This window comes from Rhinolophus hipposideros (assembly GCF_964194185.1).
Source record: "Rhinolophus hipposideros genome assembly, chromosome: 11".
In the NCBI taxonomy this organism is placed as follows: Eukaryota; Metazoa; Chordata; class Mammalia; order Chiroptera; family Rhinolophidae; genus Rhinolophus; species Rhinolophus hipposideros.
Window position 1 is genome coordinate 54,185,411 of NC_138057.1, and position 16,075 is coordinate 54,201,485.

Consider the following 16,075-nt stretch of genomic DNA (forward strand, 5'->3'; position numbering starts at 1 on the left):
AAGCAGACAGGCTTCCGTGTTTTCCAGCTGAATATTTTTATCATAAAACCCTCCTGCGAGCCTTGCCTGGCCGCTATGGTTGTTAGCAGTGTCTGAGCACAGAGAAGGGAGCGGGCTCTCCGGGTTCCTTCTCACCCCGACCTGCGTCTGCTGGCTCCTGGCCCAGGGCTGGCTCTCTGTGGTGCTTGGGCTTTGCCTGCTTGTGAGGTGGGTGGGCTCCTCCTTGGGGCATATTCAGTCCCCAAGGTCATGGGTCAGCCAGTACCTCTGCAGACAGGTGGCCTTCCCAGGACCCATCCTGACTGGTATGTCTGCCCATTCCCACCCTGTGCACTGAGCTTTTGCCAGAGTGTTCTGTGGGAGCGCCTGGGCCTGGTGGAATCCAGGAGGAGCCGTGGGTCCCCACCTACATTTTCCCATGGTGATCTTGGATCTCTACACTATTTATTATGATCAAATATACTTACAAGGTGCTCACTGTGTGCCAGGCACTGCTCTGAACACTTCCCATCTTACTAACTCCTGTAGTGCTACCAACAACCAGGTGAGGCAGGTGCTATTGTTATCCCCATTCTACACTAAGGAAATGAAGCCTAGAGAAGTGGGGTAAGGGTACCCGCAGGCAATGGGCAGGCCTGCCCGAGTCTGTCTTCTCCACCTTCTCTCGGGGTGAGGCTCTGCTAGCCTCACGTCGTGACCCCTCCGGCGAGCCATCCTCTTGCCATATTAGTACCAACCAGCCTGAGGAGCGGCAGTGCCTCCCAGTGACCCAGGCCGAAGCATCCCTTCCTCTAAGGGCCGTTTCTCCTAACGCTCCTGCTCCCTCCTTTATCGTTTAACATTCAGCGGCCACGTTACCTGCCCGTCCTCGGAGGATCTGACCACTTCCTTCATCACGTCTCATACCTGATGGAGACCTGCCGGGATACCTGTGCTATTGTGTCAGGCTTACTGTTGGTTAGGCAGTTAGGCCCGTTCGGCAGCATCTTATTTCTGCTGCTTGTGTGCGTGCGGCTCATCATAGCACTCAGGAAATGCTGTTGCATATATACATGAATGGAAAACGCTTCCCAAAGACACGACGGAGGCATTCAAGCTTGGCAGGAAGTGGTGGAGGGAGCTCCAGCGGCCCACGGAGGTTAGTCCAGACCAGATGACCCAAGAAGCCTTCCGGCTCTGACAATAAACGAGGCTCCGGGGGTTGCGATGATGAGCAATGCAGAAGGGTTTGCTTTCACGGAAGTGAAAAACCGATTGAACTGAAGGAGGATATTGGGAGACCTGGCTTATACTCCCAGTTCTGCCTCTTATTCACCGTGACTTGGGGCACGTTACTTTCCTCTCTCGACCTTAATTTCTTTCGTCATTGAAATGGGGAAAAGTAATACCTGAACAAGTGGCTGCCTCTCCCCTCTCCTCACCCGGTCCCTGTAAGGTCAGTGCCAGGGGAACTGTGCAGATCCAGCCCAGTGTACACAGTAAGGGCGTGTAATGGGGAAAGAAACATAGAATCCCCTTTCTGTACCGAGCCTCGGGCTGAGGACCCAGGTTCCAGTCCTGACTCTGCCGCCACGTCTCAGGACCTCGGCTCTTTTCTTCTCCAGGGGAAAGGAGCTGATCCTCCTTGTGAGAACCAGATGAGATGTGGACATGTAAACCCTACGTAGACTGGCTTGGATTGTACTGAGGCAGGCTGGATGGAGGTGCCAGCCTTGTTTCTCTCTGGTACCAGCTTTATTGCTTTGAGCAAGAAATGTACTCTCTCAACCCTTCTTTCCTCATTTAACACATGGGAATGGTAACAACACTGATGTTCCAGAATTGCTGGAGGGGCTGCAATGAGGGGTTGAGTGTAAAAGAGGTGTCACGAGGACTGCCTGCTGGGCACGCTTGCACAGCTAATATGGAGATGCTTCAAAGTCAGGTTCACGTAAACCCTCTGGTCACCTTGGGCAAACCTCCTCCGCTCTTTGGGTTTTGGTTTCTCCACATCTACCCCCAAGATGTTGGGCATTCTGATCGTTCCAGGAATGTGGCTAGACTGTCTTTTTAACAGGAGATTGCCCACCGATGTGCATTAACCATTCTTCTGATGGGGTGCAGGGTGTGCAGGAGCTTAGGCACCAGACTGGGCGACCAGCGTGCCCCATGTGCCCCATCCCGCCAGATGGTTGTTTTATGTGCTCAGTGTCATACACAAGCTGATTCGGCTCTTGTTGCAGCTCGTATGCATCGATCTGGTGGCCGCAGGTCTGCCGGCTCAGCTCGGGAACTGGAAGACGTCTAAGTATAGACAGACTTTTTTCCTCTGGGCAATAGCTTCCGTCGCGGCCACACCGGCAGCCCCCTGACTGCCACCTACCGGCTCTATAGACTTCTTTGGCCTTTCTCTTGTGGCTGATCTAGCTTGCTGCTTGCTCTTCATCTGCAGACACTTAACTCATCTCAAAACACTCTCCTTTACTACAATTTCAAAAGGAACCTTTCCCTCCCCCTTCCCCAGAGATCCTATAAGCTAATGCCTCCAGCCTGCAACCTCCTGGCCAGCGCTTTCTTCTTTATGGCATTTGACTACTTTTCGTGAATCAGTGTTTGAGCTTATATTATCTTGCCCCTGGGAAGATGTCAAGAGGACACAGATAATCAGGGAAATCTTAGGGTGGAAATTGTTGTTTATATAGGCAGGAGGCAGACCAGGAGCTGAGAAAGGGCTGAGGGAAAAGTTTCCAGCAGGTTAAGACCCAGTTTCATTAGGAAGATCAACTGAACTTAATTCTTATCTGACTGGATTAACGAACTTCAACGGCAGGGCCTCTGTACACAAAGGAAAAACAATGGAGCTGGATAAAGGGGTTCTATACCGGTGCGGTCAGCAATTTAAAAGTAATTTACGAATGAATCTACATTATCGCACACCCTCATTGGTGAATGCTGACAAACTAGAGGGCTGTTACACAACCCACACATAACTGTCCTTTAAAAACGACTGACTTCAGACTGCTAACCCAAAAGTTAACGAGAAGCTTCACAGTGCCTTCTCCAAGTGACAGTGGTGGTTCCTGGTGCAGAGACAACCGGCTGACATCTCATCTCCATTCCTTTCTAGTGAGGAAGAGGCGGCTCGCAGACTTGACTGGGCCCATCATTCCCAAGTGCCGGAGTGGCGTCTAGTGTGTGGTGGCGACGACCACGCCCTTGAACTGGACATGTTCTCCTGATACTCTGTGCTCTGCAGTGGAAACCAGAAGGCAAAATGCCAGCACAAAACCCTTTTGTGGTTCAGTTCGTTATGCACTAAAGGTTTTAGGTTAACTAGTGGTTGTAGTTGAAAATTTTATAAACTATGGCTAATGTGAAGTTTTTCTTTAGTCACAGGAGTTCAGTCTGGTTATTATTTAAAAACTAAGAAGCCCCTAAACCGGCAGATCTTACTGAAGATGATGCTATAGCAGCAGTGACTTAACCCCGAGCGCCTGGTTTTGGTGGCCTTGCTAGGTGGTGTTTCAGGTGTATTGAAAACGTGTAACCCATGAACAAACAGCACACTCTTCTGCAAGATTCAGAAGCATTATAAAATACTTTAGTACAAATTTAATCTTAACTAACAGCAAACAGATCATAATTCTTTATTAATCCTCCTTTAAAATTTAAGGACCTCAACATTAAAGTTGCCAAACTGATTACCGGATCATGAATATAATTGAATATAATTTTGCCCCTAGAGAAAGACAGAAAGACTGAAGCCACAGAGCTCTGCCAGGAATCACAGAACATGAGATTCCTTTTGCTGGATATGAGGAAATGGTAGAAAAGCCAATGGTAAAATTTCAAGTTTCAAAAACCGTCCTTTCTTTATCAAGCCCAGGCGCCAAACATCTCCCTGAGAGTTCCTTATGAACACCAATACCAGAGTCAGAAAGAATTTTGTCCTTATCAAATGCCAACTTCTGATAGATGTGAAAACCTATAGCCAAATACTTGAAACCACCTTTCTGTGTTGCGCTGTGGGCTAATGGCTTAGGTGAGGTCAGACATTAGAGGGATACGTTTCTAGTCCACCGTGGTTATGCTGACAAACTTCAACTCCCTGTGGTCACACCTATTAGACGAGTCACTGCTAATCTCATGCCTGTAAAGCTAAAGCCTCTGAAGGCCAGTGGTGAAGATCCAGCTATTAAAGAATTAGGAAACCCTGGCCAAACCATCCCAAGATGATGATTCTGAAAACGTTATTATTTTGGTATTTCTGCCGACTCCTTTTTAACACCATGTGCACCTCTTGGGATCCAGCAAAAAGGTCCAGCCACAGTGCCCTAGTGCCTTTTACTATACCACAGTGCCAGTTAAGCTACCATTTCTGTTGCTTGCGGAGTTATTTTCATGATTGGGCAAATCTTACGATAAAGGACAGGCCAAAGAACTGATGAGCACAGACTAAGCTGCAGAGCACTGAGCAGAGAGGCTTTTGAGGAAGAAAGAAAAGTCCTGCACACGGAACTGTAATGACGTGGACACTACAGGGTAACCAGGGGTGGAGCCAGGGCCTCGCCACTATGAAAGCGTCCCCTGAGGCTGCAGATGGGCCCAGGAGTGGCACCATGCTGCAGGGACAGCCATCCCCACTGGCTTCTCTGAAACACAACTGCGGCTCTATTCTGCATCGCTGGAAACTGCAACATAATATTAAATCTGTTGGTTTATGAATGGCTGCGTATGTGTTTCTTGGTACCTCTGTGACGAGGACATGTGCCCGACCGACGTGCTGGCAGGAGGCTGGACAACCACCATGGCAATGCTGAATGACCTCAGAATGTGTCTTACAGCCCAAAGGGCTCATCTCAAAGAAACTGCCCAAATGCCAGTGTCAATCAAGCTAATCGGAACCTCTCAAAAAGAGAATACTTGACAGCTGAGAGTGTGGTGGGTGTTGACGGAAGCAGAGACTATTGGGGGAAATCCCTCTCAGAACCAAATCAGTAAACACTGAAGGTGGGCCACATCTTTAAGACCATCTGCTCCATCAGATGAGCTGCTCTAGACCGGGAGGTGGCAATTTTTTTCTGTAAGGGTCCAGATAGAACATATTGTAGGCTTTGCAGTCCAGAACGTTTCTGTTGTAAATACTTCATTCTGCCTGCCATAAATCCTATGTAAATGAACGGGTATGGCTATTCCCATAAAACTGTTTACAAAAGCAGGAGGTGGGCCAGATGCTGGAGTCGCAGATCCTGGTCTAGTGCTCTCGGGCTAACAGACACGAGGTGAGGGTAGGAGTAGACAGCAGGTGACCTAAGGAACCTGGTTCCAAGAAGGAGTGTACTTCCGGGGCCACAGCTTTCACACTTTTGCCATCAGAACAGACAGGTGTGGTGACAAGAAAAAAACTACTACCAGCCTTGCTGCGTAGTGCAGAACAGGCATGACCTGGTCACCGGGGGTCCCTTGGCAGCTCTGGGACCCCACACAGCTCACCTTTTTCTGTGCTCTAGCACCCTGAGTCAGAATGTGTGAGAAGTGGTCAGCACCCACCTTCCACTCCCTCCCCCTGTGAAGTACAGGTGGCCAGTATGGCAGCCAGTTTGCCACCGTGCTATCAGACAGCACCAAAGCCTCCCGTTTCTATTGCTGCAGGCTTGATATTTTCCAATGTGGGCTCCCCCAAACCTAGCCTTGTGGCGGCTTAGAGAAATGCTGACGCTGCGGCTCGCACAAACAGGACCCATCCTCACCAACATCAGGCCTTGGCTCTGGGCTCACGGGAGCTGCGCCTGCTGTGAAAGGTCACTGGGGATGCGTGGCCGTCGGGCTGTACACTCGCATTCCTCTTTAAAGCTGTTCTGCGCAGGGCTTGAAGCTGGCTTGTTCCCTTTCTCTCGACATGTGACACAACAGGCTGTGAATCCCTGTCCTTGGCAGGCAGGGCAGGTCAAGACGAGCTGGCGGCACGGGGGAGTCGAGCAGAGTTTATACTGGTCCCATGGGGCTCCACAGTATGAACATTCTGAGGAAGGTAGAAAAGCCTTCGTTACAAACACACGTGTGTGTATGCAGAGGCACTGTCCAGTTCCTAAATAGAACTCTTAGCTCACCAGAACCTAGTATGTCCTGTTGCACCTGGGGAAGGTTTCTAAACATTAAGTCTCCTGTCTCCTAACAGAAAATGGTCCCCATCACCACTTTTTTGAGGGAGCTGGCTCCTGGGAATTGTCTTCCTAATTCCCACGTTCACTGACCCATTTTCCTTTTTCCCATTTAGAAAACAGGTAGTAATGCTTCTCTTTCATTAACTATTCCAAAGCTGGCCAACCACCCCTTGTTCAACAGTCTTTTTCCTTTAGTTCTTTCCCTTTTTCAGTGGGAAACCATACCTTAATGCAGATGGTCCCATAGCTACATTCAGCTTCCACAGTCCACAGCCCGCTTGCCCAGGCCTGAGGGTCTCCTGCTGTTGCCAGCAGACCCCTGACCACCTGGATTTCTAAAAGTTGCATTAGCTACCTTCTCAGGTCATTTTTTCCTGCTGACTTCCTGTTTCCATTGGTAACCTCATTCTTCTTCAAGTCTCCTTACCTAGCTTATCTAAGCTACCTTTGGGCCTTCTCGCTCCCCTTTGTACTCCATCTAGCTCCAAAACATTTGAAGTAGCTTTCAATAGAGACAAACATAAGACCGTGAAAATGAATTTAAAAATCATTCAAACTCACATCTTATTCATTATCTGAGTGGTAACACCATCTCACTTTCTGATCCCAGGAGTTCTACAAAACTGCAATAGTCAGTAGGGTTGTCTGCCTGTGACCTTCCTATACAAGACTGTGACATCCAAGGGTGAGAGCCATTTTTTCTAACAGCTTATTTCCATCCTTCTTTACTAAGTGCCCTCATCTGGTACCACGTTAGTGTGGCCTCAAAACTACAGTCAAACCACATACTTCCTGTGACCACCCCTTCCTGAGACTGCCTCTGTCTCTGGCCTTAGCCCTCGGTTCAGCTCCCACCTTGGAATGCCCCACCCACAACTCTAAAGTGCATACCACATGCGTCCATATACCACCTAAACTAGAGGTTCTTTTATTTTGTGCCATAGGTTTACTGGCAGTTCAGTGAAGACCATGAACTCTGTCTTAGAAAAACACTTTTTAAATGCATAAAATAACCTACACAGGATTACAAAGGAAACTATATTATGTAGAAATACAAAATATTAAAGTTAATTTTTAAAGTCTGGGATATAATAAGATATTTATTAGCACATTCAATAATAAGACTTAGTGGTGGGCCAAATAACTATTTCCATTTTGAAGCAATGATGAACATCAATGCTATTCTGAGATATCTGGACAACTGTAATCTATGAAAATATTGTGATTTCCACTGATAACAACGTCACAGGTACATCCAGCACTACTGATTTGTTGCTTACAGTCATAACTGAAGGAAATGCTACGTTTAGTGAGGGGTAATGAAAATGAAGATAAATTTATTACAATTATTTTCCCATCCAAATTCACAGAATCCCTGAATTCTATATATTGACACCAGGTTAAGATTTAGCCTATTAATTCAACTCCTAGCAGGTAGTCAGAACAAGCAACATTATCCTCATTTTAAAGGACTGGCCTAACTACCGTGTTTCCCCAAAGATAAGACCTAGCCGGACCATCACCTCTAATGTGTCTTTTGGAGCAAAAATTAATATAAGACCCGGTCTTATTTTACTGTAATATAAGACCGGGTCTTATAGTAATATAATATAATGTAATATAAATAATATAAAATAAAATACCAGGTCCTATATTAATTTTTGCTCCCAAAGACGCTTTAGAGCTGACGGTCCAGCTAGGTCTTATTTTCGGGGAAACGCGGTAGTAACTGGTGAGGCCAGGATCCCCATACAGGCCTCCCGACTCCTGGTCTAGGGCTCTGTCCGCTGCACCACTGTATCTCCAACGCTGTTGGGCAATGGTGGTGCTACTACTTTTTTTCCTATTTTATTCAAGCAATCAGTAGTGGCCTGCCTTCCAGAACGGTTAATACAGAGGGTGTGCCTGATCACAAGTTTAGGGTCTGGGCCCTGCGGACCTACCTGACACTATGTCACTGTTGTAGGACAAGGCATAACGCTCATCGAAAACAAACAACTTCCCTTTGTAAAACCCATCAGGAAACTCTTCCAGGTACTTGTGGATGCCACCCTTGAGCTGGAACACTTCCTTGCACACGCCCTACGTATGGAAAAACAACAGGAAATCTGAGGAGACAAGCAGAGACCAGTGAAGCTCCACAGAGGAGTGGCGTGTGGTGAGGAATGCCGAAGGGGCGCTCCTGGCTCCCACTGTAGGACATCGAGAAACTGCTGGCCGAGGGGTCAAGGAACCAACTGGCCAGATCTTGCCTACGAGGGGGACAGGTGATGAAAGCATTCAGGGCCTTCACTCTCTAGATCCTACGAAGCCCAACTATTTTTGCTGCCCCCTAAATATAGGAAGACACCTGTTGGAACATGCAATGTTACTGAAATTGCTCTTCTCGGGATTAAGCAAAAGGATTAGGAAAAGGGAGATGTTAACTAATCTTTCCCTTAGTTACTTGATGATTCTTAGAGACCGTGAAGTGCTTTTCACATCTTGAGATTTAAGAACTACAGATTTTATACTTATAGTCTCTAAGCTGGAAACATAGTAGGGGGAAAATAACACCCTAGGGGCAGGAGGTAAGAGAGGGAAGGCAGGAGGGGTGGAGAGCTCCACACACGCAGCAGGTGAGGTCCTCTCTGCCACGCCTGCAGCCCCGGGTGCTGACTCACCTTGGCTCTGAGGTACGCTGAGCCCCGCTCACAACGGATGCCCCCCGTGCAATACATCAGTACCCTCTTCTCTCGGAAAAGCTCCAGATTTTTGTCAACGTAGCTGGGGAAGTAACTGAATTTCCTGATGTCTGGGGCTAAGCAGCCCTGGAATCGTCCCTACAACATGGGAGCAGCAGAAGGAAAACGATCAGAAAAGCATACCTGGTAGGAACAAAGGTTCTTTCTGTGTCAAACACCCCAACCTCAGCAAGCAAATACTTGCTAGTTGCTGTTTTCATACCACACTCTGACCTCTCAACTTCAAGATTTGGAACTCAGAAACAAGTCTGGTGGGCCGCGGGTCACCCAGAGTCTTCAAGGGAACTGAAGAAACTGCCCAAAGCAAACTTTACAAGGTCCTTGATACATATCAAGGGAAGATACATGGGAGCCGGAAAGTACATTATTTGCTAAGATGTCTTTAATTCATACTTTTGGACTTTCTGACCAGATCCTGGGTTCAAAGGCTTGGGTCTTCTCTGAAGATGCTAGCAGTAGAAAGAGATTCAGGTACCTTGGCCATGGGTGGGTACACACAGTGTCCTCTTTGGAAACATGCTATGCTGTGGGGACTAAATTCTCGTTCTTAACTTACTATTTTGCTTTCATAGAAGTTTCTGCAGTCCAGTAAGATAGTATCACTTTGTTCTTGATTTCCCTGAGACAAAAACTTTTCTACTTCTTTATGAAATTCACCTGGGGATAAATGGATTCCTAAAACCAAACCAAAAAATTAGTTACAACAAAACACATAAAAAAAAAAAAAAAAAAAAAAAAAACCCAATCACAGTTGGCCCAGGCCAATGACTTACACATTGCTTTGTTTCTTTCCACCTAAACTTTTTATGTCTCAAAATAACACTATCTGATGATCATGATGAAATAATTTAGTAATTCCAGGTGTCCTCACTCTCCCTCCTCCTAAGATGAGCACTGTGGAGACCTGGAAGTTTAGAAATAGTCAAAGAAGTTTCCATCCTTATATCTGATCTAACCCAATGATAAAAGCCAAATACTTGGGATCTAAATTGCCATGTGGGTTTGTTGGTCCAGTTTATGGCCAGTGTTCTATTGTCACTATACCTGGAAAAGCGTGGACATGTATATACTTGACTATAAGCTTTATAAACTGTTCTATACCAAGGCCAAGCACATGTGCAAGGCTAAGAACTTTGGCCCAGGCAGGTGTGAGCATCAAGTTGTGGAATAAAGTTGGAATATGTTTTTTAAAAGTACAGCAAGGTAAGAAGGATGTGTCTTAAGTTTGTGTGCATGAGTAAAAGAGAAAAGGGTAGGAGGGGTTGATAGCAGGAATGATATACTTGTATGAGAAAGAAGAGTGAGGGAGAAAAGGATGAAAAGAGGATGGAGGAGAGAAAGGAGACTAAGAAGATAAAATATAAGATTAAAAACGAGAGAACCTGTCTGGTGGGGCCCTTTGTCTTCTCAACTCTCCAGAATAGAAATATTCCTGTATCTTTAGGGGTTCAGATATCTCAGTAGATTGTAAGGAACTTTGGTGAATTTGGCGGTGTGGAGTAACCACACCTCATGGGCTTCAGTCACCACCCAAGACACAGCCTGACAGCACTAAAAGAGCCTCTTTCCACTCAGGAACGAATCCCAACAACCACCTGGAACTGCTGGGTACCCAGGTGGGGCTGGAGCCCCAGAACACAGCCAAGGAGTGTGGATTCTGACCTGCCCAAGCTAGGATTATAGGGAGAATGTAAGAAGGCCAGATTTTATATAAGTAATTATCATGTAATTACACAGTCACCAAAACAATGGGATGAAAAGTAAGGTTCAAAACTCTGGTGAGCAGCATGGAAATCTGCCAAGAATTCTACCTGCAGGGAGCCACCGGGAGCCACACCCATTCCCATTGCTACTATTGCTGCTGCTCTCCTGGCCCTGCGATGGCCTCACTGGACAATGAGTCATATGGACATGTTTAAAAGAGGTGCCTTCAAACAACTTGGCTCAAATGACAAAAGCACAGTACTGCCTGTAGCCCACTCTCCCCTAACCTCCTGACCAGTGTCCTGTAGGGCCCAGGAAGGATGGTCTGTCATCATTCTGCCTCCTGATAAGGTAGGGACACTAAGCAGACACCTCCCTTTTTGGCCCTTCTCACCTCGTGTGTTGAGTCTCTTTTCCCAGATGTTTATATCTTATTCCCATTTCCCCCCTGGCTTAACTCTTATAGCCTTCTTTTCAATATTTACGTATTCAAAAATGAACAGCATCAGTCAGACCTTTTGGCTTCCTGATGAAAGAAGACAATACTACCTATGAAGTAGTCTGAGAGAAACAAACAGGAGCTCAAACCTGAATCTCATCCAGTCTCGAGATCTGAACTGTCTGATATGGCAGCCACAGGTGACCAGCCACATGCAGTTGAACTGTGACTTGAGATGTGCTATAATAAAGGTGACATGGATACAGGCTACCGAGGACTTAGCATGCAACCCAAAGTCAAATCATTTTTTACATGAGATACACGTTCAAATAATATTTTAGCTCTACTGTGTACTGAAATTAATGGCACTTGTTTCCTTTTCCTTTTTATGACGTGGCTACTAGAAAATATAAAATTACGTATGTGGTTCACATTGTATTTCCCTTAGCACTACTCTAAATCTAACTACTAATTTATAGAAAATAGAGGACAGAGGAACATCTCATGTAGATGCAATCAGCATTATCCTGATTGTGGGAAACTCTCTGGGCAAAATGATCTAGTTCCTTTAAAAAATAAACTTTAAGAGGAATAAAAAGATGGCGGCGAACCTATTGGTTAAGAGAGACTTAAAGAGACACAGTGGTCAAACGCAGTGAATGGCCCTTACCTGAATCCTAATAAAAAATTACGAGATCGGTAGGAATTTTAAGCACTGAATAGATGTTTGATAATATTAAGGAATTACTGTTAAAAATGTTTTAGGTGTGATAAATGGTTTGAGTTTTGTTTTCATTTTTATCTTTTAGAGATATCTACTAAATTATTTATGAATGAAATGACATGACATTGGGATTCCCTTCAAAATAATGTAGGATGGGGAAAGGGGACAAGTATAGATGAAAGTCGGCCATGAATCTGTAATTGCTGAAGCTGCATGACAGGTACATGGGAGTTCACTCTAGTCTTTTCTCTACTGTTTTTAATGTTTGAATATTTTCATAGTAAAAAGTAAATCAGAAACAAAAACCCCACCCAATAAATGTCTGTCTTTCAACCATCTATGGTAACCATGAGGAAAAGGGGGACTAGAACATTCTAGAGCATTTGGAAACAAAATGCTTTGGTGTTGAAAGCCACTTGCTTCCTGTAGCAAAAAGCATGCGTGTTTTATTCAGTTGATGAACTATTTACAAATAATAATTACACTCTTCGCAAATTGCTATCTTTGGAAAGAGAAAACAACTTCTTGCCAAATCATTATGAAGAAGAATAACTAAGACAGGTCATTCTTAGGTGTCAGTCAATTACCATAGCATCAAAGAGAAGACCGATTTTTGAATGACCCAAGTGTTAGCCACCCCACAGCTATTTTAAAGAGAGGACACATCACAAGTCTTGCTGGTCAGTGTCTAACTTTCGCATTTGTCTCCATGTGTTTTATCCATTTGAAGAAAAGCAAATTTTTTCTTCTAAGAGCAAGCATACCAGGCTTCTTGTAGGAGATTTTATTGGGACTGATCCCCATAGGCACGATTTCTTCAAATACACCAACACGCAATTCTGGAAAACAGCAAGCTCCTCCTTCGCTGGTCTAGCCAATGAGAAACAAAACAGGGTACAGCCTTTCTCTCTATGTCCAGGTAGAAGACATTTATGAGCAACGTGATTCCCCCGTGTGGTGCCAAGTGCTGATCTAATCATTCACTAAAAAGGCAGCGATGCCCTGAAAGGGCCACGTGGTCCCTCTAGTGAGCAAACACATCGAAGTTTCAGAGTCCGGACTGGGTAAGCTGTCACATCCTTATTCTATAAGAAGGGAGAGTACGCTCCGGAGACGACACTAACTTGCCCAAGACCACAGGGCGACTTAGAGGAAGAACTGGCACAGGCAGGCTCCTTCTACCGCACTGCCCTGGAACCTAATAGGGAAAAGGTATTTTTCTGGCACATGTATTTCTTTACACTGACCTCCTCCTCATAACCTAGAGCAGGAAGAGGCACCGAGGCAGAAGCAATGGCCCAGATCCATTTCATTTTCGATTTCTCTTACCTTAAAATCATCCTTACACAGATAATCCTTAAATAATGGGCAGGAAAGCATGACTTCCACATACAGCCTGGTCGCCAGTTTGCTCCCCCCAACTGTCCCATTGATTCCTTCTGTAGCAATTCGAACCTGAGACACAAGATAGTGAGAGAAAGGGAATGCAGTCTGCTCTTAGCTTCGTTTAAACCCTCCCAGGGCAGAACTGGCTCATGTGTGTCAATGAGTTTAACAGGAAAAGCAGACACTGCTGTGGCTACTAAAGTGCTGTCACACAAAGATACCTGTAGTTTTCCAAAATGGCACTGCCTAAAGATGAGGCACTCAGTTAATGTGTGCTGAACAAGAGAATGAACCGAATGAAACTACTGGAAGCCCCATTTGCTATGGAGCTCCACTTGTCCAATGGCCAAAGAACTGAATTTTGAGCTTAATCCAGGTCAGCAGATCTAGAATCAAGATTCAGCTTTGCCACTTATTTGCCAAGTGGCCCTGAGAAAATTACTTTACTTCCTTGAAACTCAATTTCTTCATCTTGATAAAACAGGGGTAAAAGAGAACCAACAACGAAAAACACTGCTGGGGAGCTAGTGCCCAAGTCCTAAAGCACAGAGCACATCTGAGGGCTGGGAAGGGGAGTGAGGTGAGTACATCTCTGCATGTAGTTTTGGGCAAAGCCCACCATTGCAAACCCACCCACCGGGATACAAGTTCCAGGAGGAGTGTGTGTGTTTTGTTCACTGTTGCATAACCAGTGCTAAGAACAGTACCTGCCACACAGTAGGCATTCAATATGTATCTATTGAACAAATGAACATGTATCCGCATCTGAGGCTTCTCAAACCCTGTATTTTCTTTGAAATGCTTCAATGGTTAGGAGACGTCAGAACCTGGGTTAAGGGCCCTGCCTTACGAAGCAGTGCTCTGGAGGCCCTGCCAAGTTAGTTGTTTTGGTTCTACACAATCCTTTGGATGAGTTTAAAGACAGATCATCTTAGAGGGAGCTGAGCTCTCCAGAAAACAGTGCTAAGACAAAGTGCAACACAGTATCATGTATTCTCTGGAAATCGGCTCTAATGCGTTTTTTGGAGAGAAAAATTAATATAAGACCCGGTCTTATATTACATAATATTTTATTACACCGGTATTACATTACATTATATTATATTTATTATATATTATATTATATTATATTATATTATATTATATTATATTATATTATATTATATACCCGGTCTTATAGTAAAGTAAAACTGTGTCTCATATTAATTTTTGCTCCAAAAGACACATTAGAGCTGATTGTCTGCCTAGATCTTATTTCGGGAAACACGGTACCTATATAATAACAATGGTACCTCCAGATGCATAGAATTTGAAAAAATTTAAAAGGCCCCTTTTATTCAGGGCCCAGAGAAGATACTTCATTTGTTGCCTCACTTGATTCAATTCTTTAGGGCATGGAAATAAATGGCATTCATTTCACAAGCCAATGACACTAGCTATCTGGAGTTCCATGATGAGCATTCTGGATCAAACCTAGATCTTACTGACTCCAAATCTTTTAATTTTTTTCCTTTCCAGAGTTTCCAATGCATTCCTTCAAATATCTTGAGGCCATAAGGAATGTACAGCAATAGGGATTAGAAGCTTCTTTCCATAATCCAAGAATTTTCAAGTTCTCCTCTTTCTCTACCTAAATGCTAATATTCTGCCAAATCTCCTGCCAGCAAAAAACTATCTCAGTAAACTGGGCGTGGATCTTTGAAGCCTAAGATTTTAGACGGAAGATCCAGGCAGGTGCTGCCACACTGTGGTCAGAAACTCTCACTGCTAGTTCACCTTTTGGGTGGACCAAGAATAAGAATCTGCCCCTAAACCAAGGAAAAATACTGGTATCCTTTTTGTTTACTGTGAGAATATTCAGGTTTACTGTGAGAATATCCATCTTTCAAGGTATTCTCTAAATAGAGATTATGATAAATGTATGCATTCCACAGATGTTTACTAATTGTTTTACTATGTGCCAGAAATTGTGCTAGGAATTAAAGATATAGTGGTTGGAAAAAATATAGTTCTTGCCCTCTTGGAGCTTACAGGTGGAGGTCATACATATTAAGATAAAAGTTACAAATTGACATGTGCTATAAAAATTACTACAAGATACTATGAGAATGTATTAGGAAAAATGAATTTAGATTGAAGGTCAGGAAATCTCTTTTGAGGAAGTGTCATTAAAACTGAGAACTGAAGGTTGAGTAAAACTTAGTTTGAGAAATCAAGTGGGTGTGGAAGAGCTCTTTGAAGAGGAGTTTTCTTATAAAAAGGCCCAAAGACACACAAAAAAAACTTTGTGGGCTCCAAGAAACTGAAAGCCACAGTTGCTGGTGTAACAAGTAAAGAACAGTATCAGATAAGTGGAAAAGGTACAAAGGGACCAAATCATGCAGGGTCCTAAAGGCATGTTAAGGATCTGGGTTTTATTCTAAATGCACTGGATAGCCATTGAAAGATTCTGAGGAGGGAGCGATACAATTTTATGTAACTTTCAATATCATTCTGGCTGCCGTGTGGAGAATGGATTAAACAGCGGGCAAGGATGGAAGAATGGAGAGTAGTTTGTAAGCTACTGAAAAGGACTAGGTCTGAGAGCATGGGGGCTTGGTCTAAAGTGGTGGAAGTGGACAGAAATGAATGGAGTCAAGGGTTGTTTTAAGTGAAGCTTTCAGTCACTACCTTTGGAAATCATAGCTGTGGAAAATGACGATCAAATGATTGCCTCAGGGAATTAAAGCCTGGGACATGTGTGGGAAAGGTGATGTGTACGATAGTGCCAGAGAAGAATCTCAGAAGGAACCTAGTTCACTTTCTTTTGATTTAAACTTTTAAAAATATAAACTATACAGACGTGTATATATGTAATCAAGGATATTAAAAAAATAATACAAAAAGAAAATAAAAACCATCCATGAGCCTCTTGTAGAGAAAATCACTGATTAAC

General features: G+C 44.4%; 2 protein-coding genes across 18 annotated transcripts in view; one reads left to right on the forward strand and one right to left on the reverse strand.

Annotated features, from left to right (window-relative positions):
• TMOD1 (tropomodulin 1) overlaps positions 1-4,706 on the forward strand; it is an 80,219-nt gene extending 75,513 nt beyond the window's left edge. For 4 of the 5 annotated variants that reach the window (XM_081066493.1, XM_081066490.1, XM_081066492.1 and 1 more), the window contains exon 10: positions 3,107-4,706. In XM_081066493.1, the coding sequence (XP_080922619.1) occupies positions 3,107-3,171 (65 nt within the window). In that variant the 3' untranslated portion in view covers positions 3,172-4,706. The remainder of the gene's footprint in view (positions 1-3,106) is intronic. The other variant, XM_081066494.1, reaches the window with a different exon arrangement.
• Positions 1-16,075, reverse strand: part of TSTD2 (thiosulfate sulfurtransferase like domain containing 2) — a 32,488-nt gene that overhangs the window by 8,657 nt on the left and 7,756 nt on the right. For 6 of the 13 annotated variants that reach the window (XM_081066487.1, XM_081066489.1, XM_081066479.1 and 3 more), the window contains exons 5-10: positions 13,084-13,209; positions 12,519-12,624; positions 9,444-9,562; positions 8,807-8,965; positions 8,087-8,225; positions 5,730-6,001 (exon numbers count right to left, since the gene is read on the reverse strand). In XM_081066487.1, coding sequence (XP_080922613.1) covers positions 5,754-6,001; positions 8,087-8,225; positions 8,807-8,965; positions 9,444-9,562; positions 12,519-12,624; positions 13,084-13,209 — 897 coding nt within the window. In that variant the 3' untranslated portion in view covers positions 5,730-5,753. Of the gene's footprint in view, positions 1-2,656; positions 3,230-3,553; positions 6,002-8,086; positions 8,226-8,806; positions 8,966-9,443; positions 9,563-12,518; positions 12,625-13,083; positions 13,210-16,075 lie in introns of those variants that run through there. The other 7 variants (XM_081066484.1, XM_081066477.1, XM_081066483.1 and 4 more) reach the window with 4 other exon arrangements.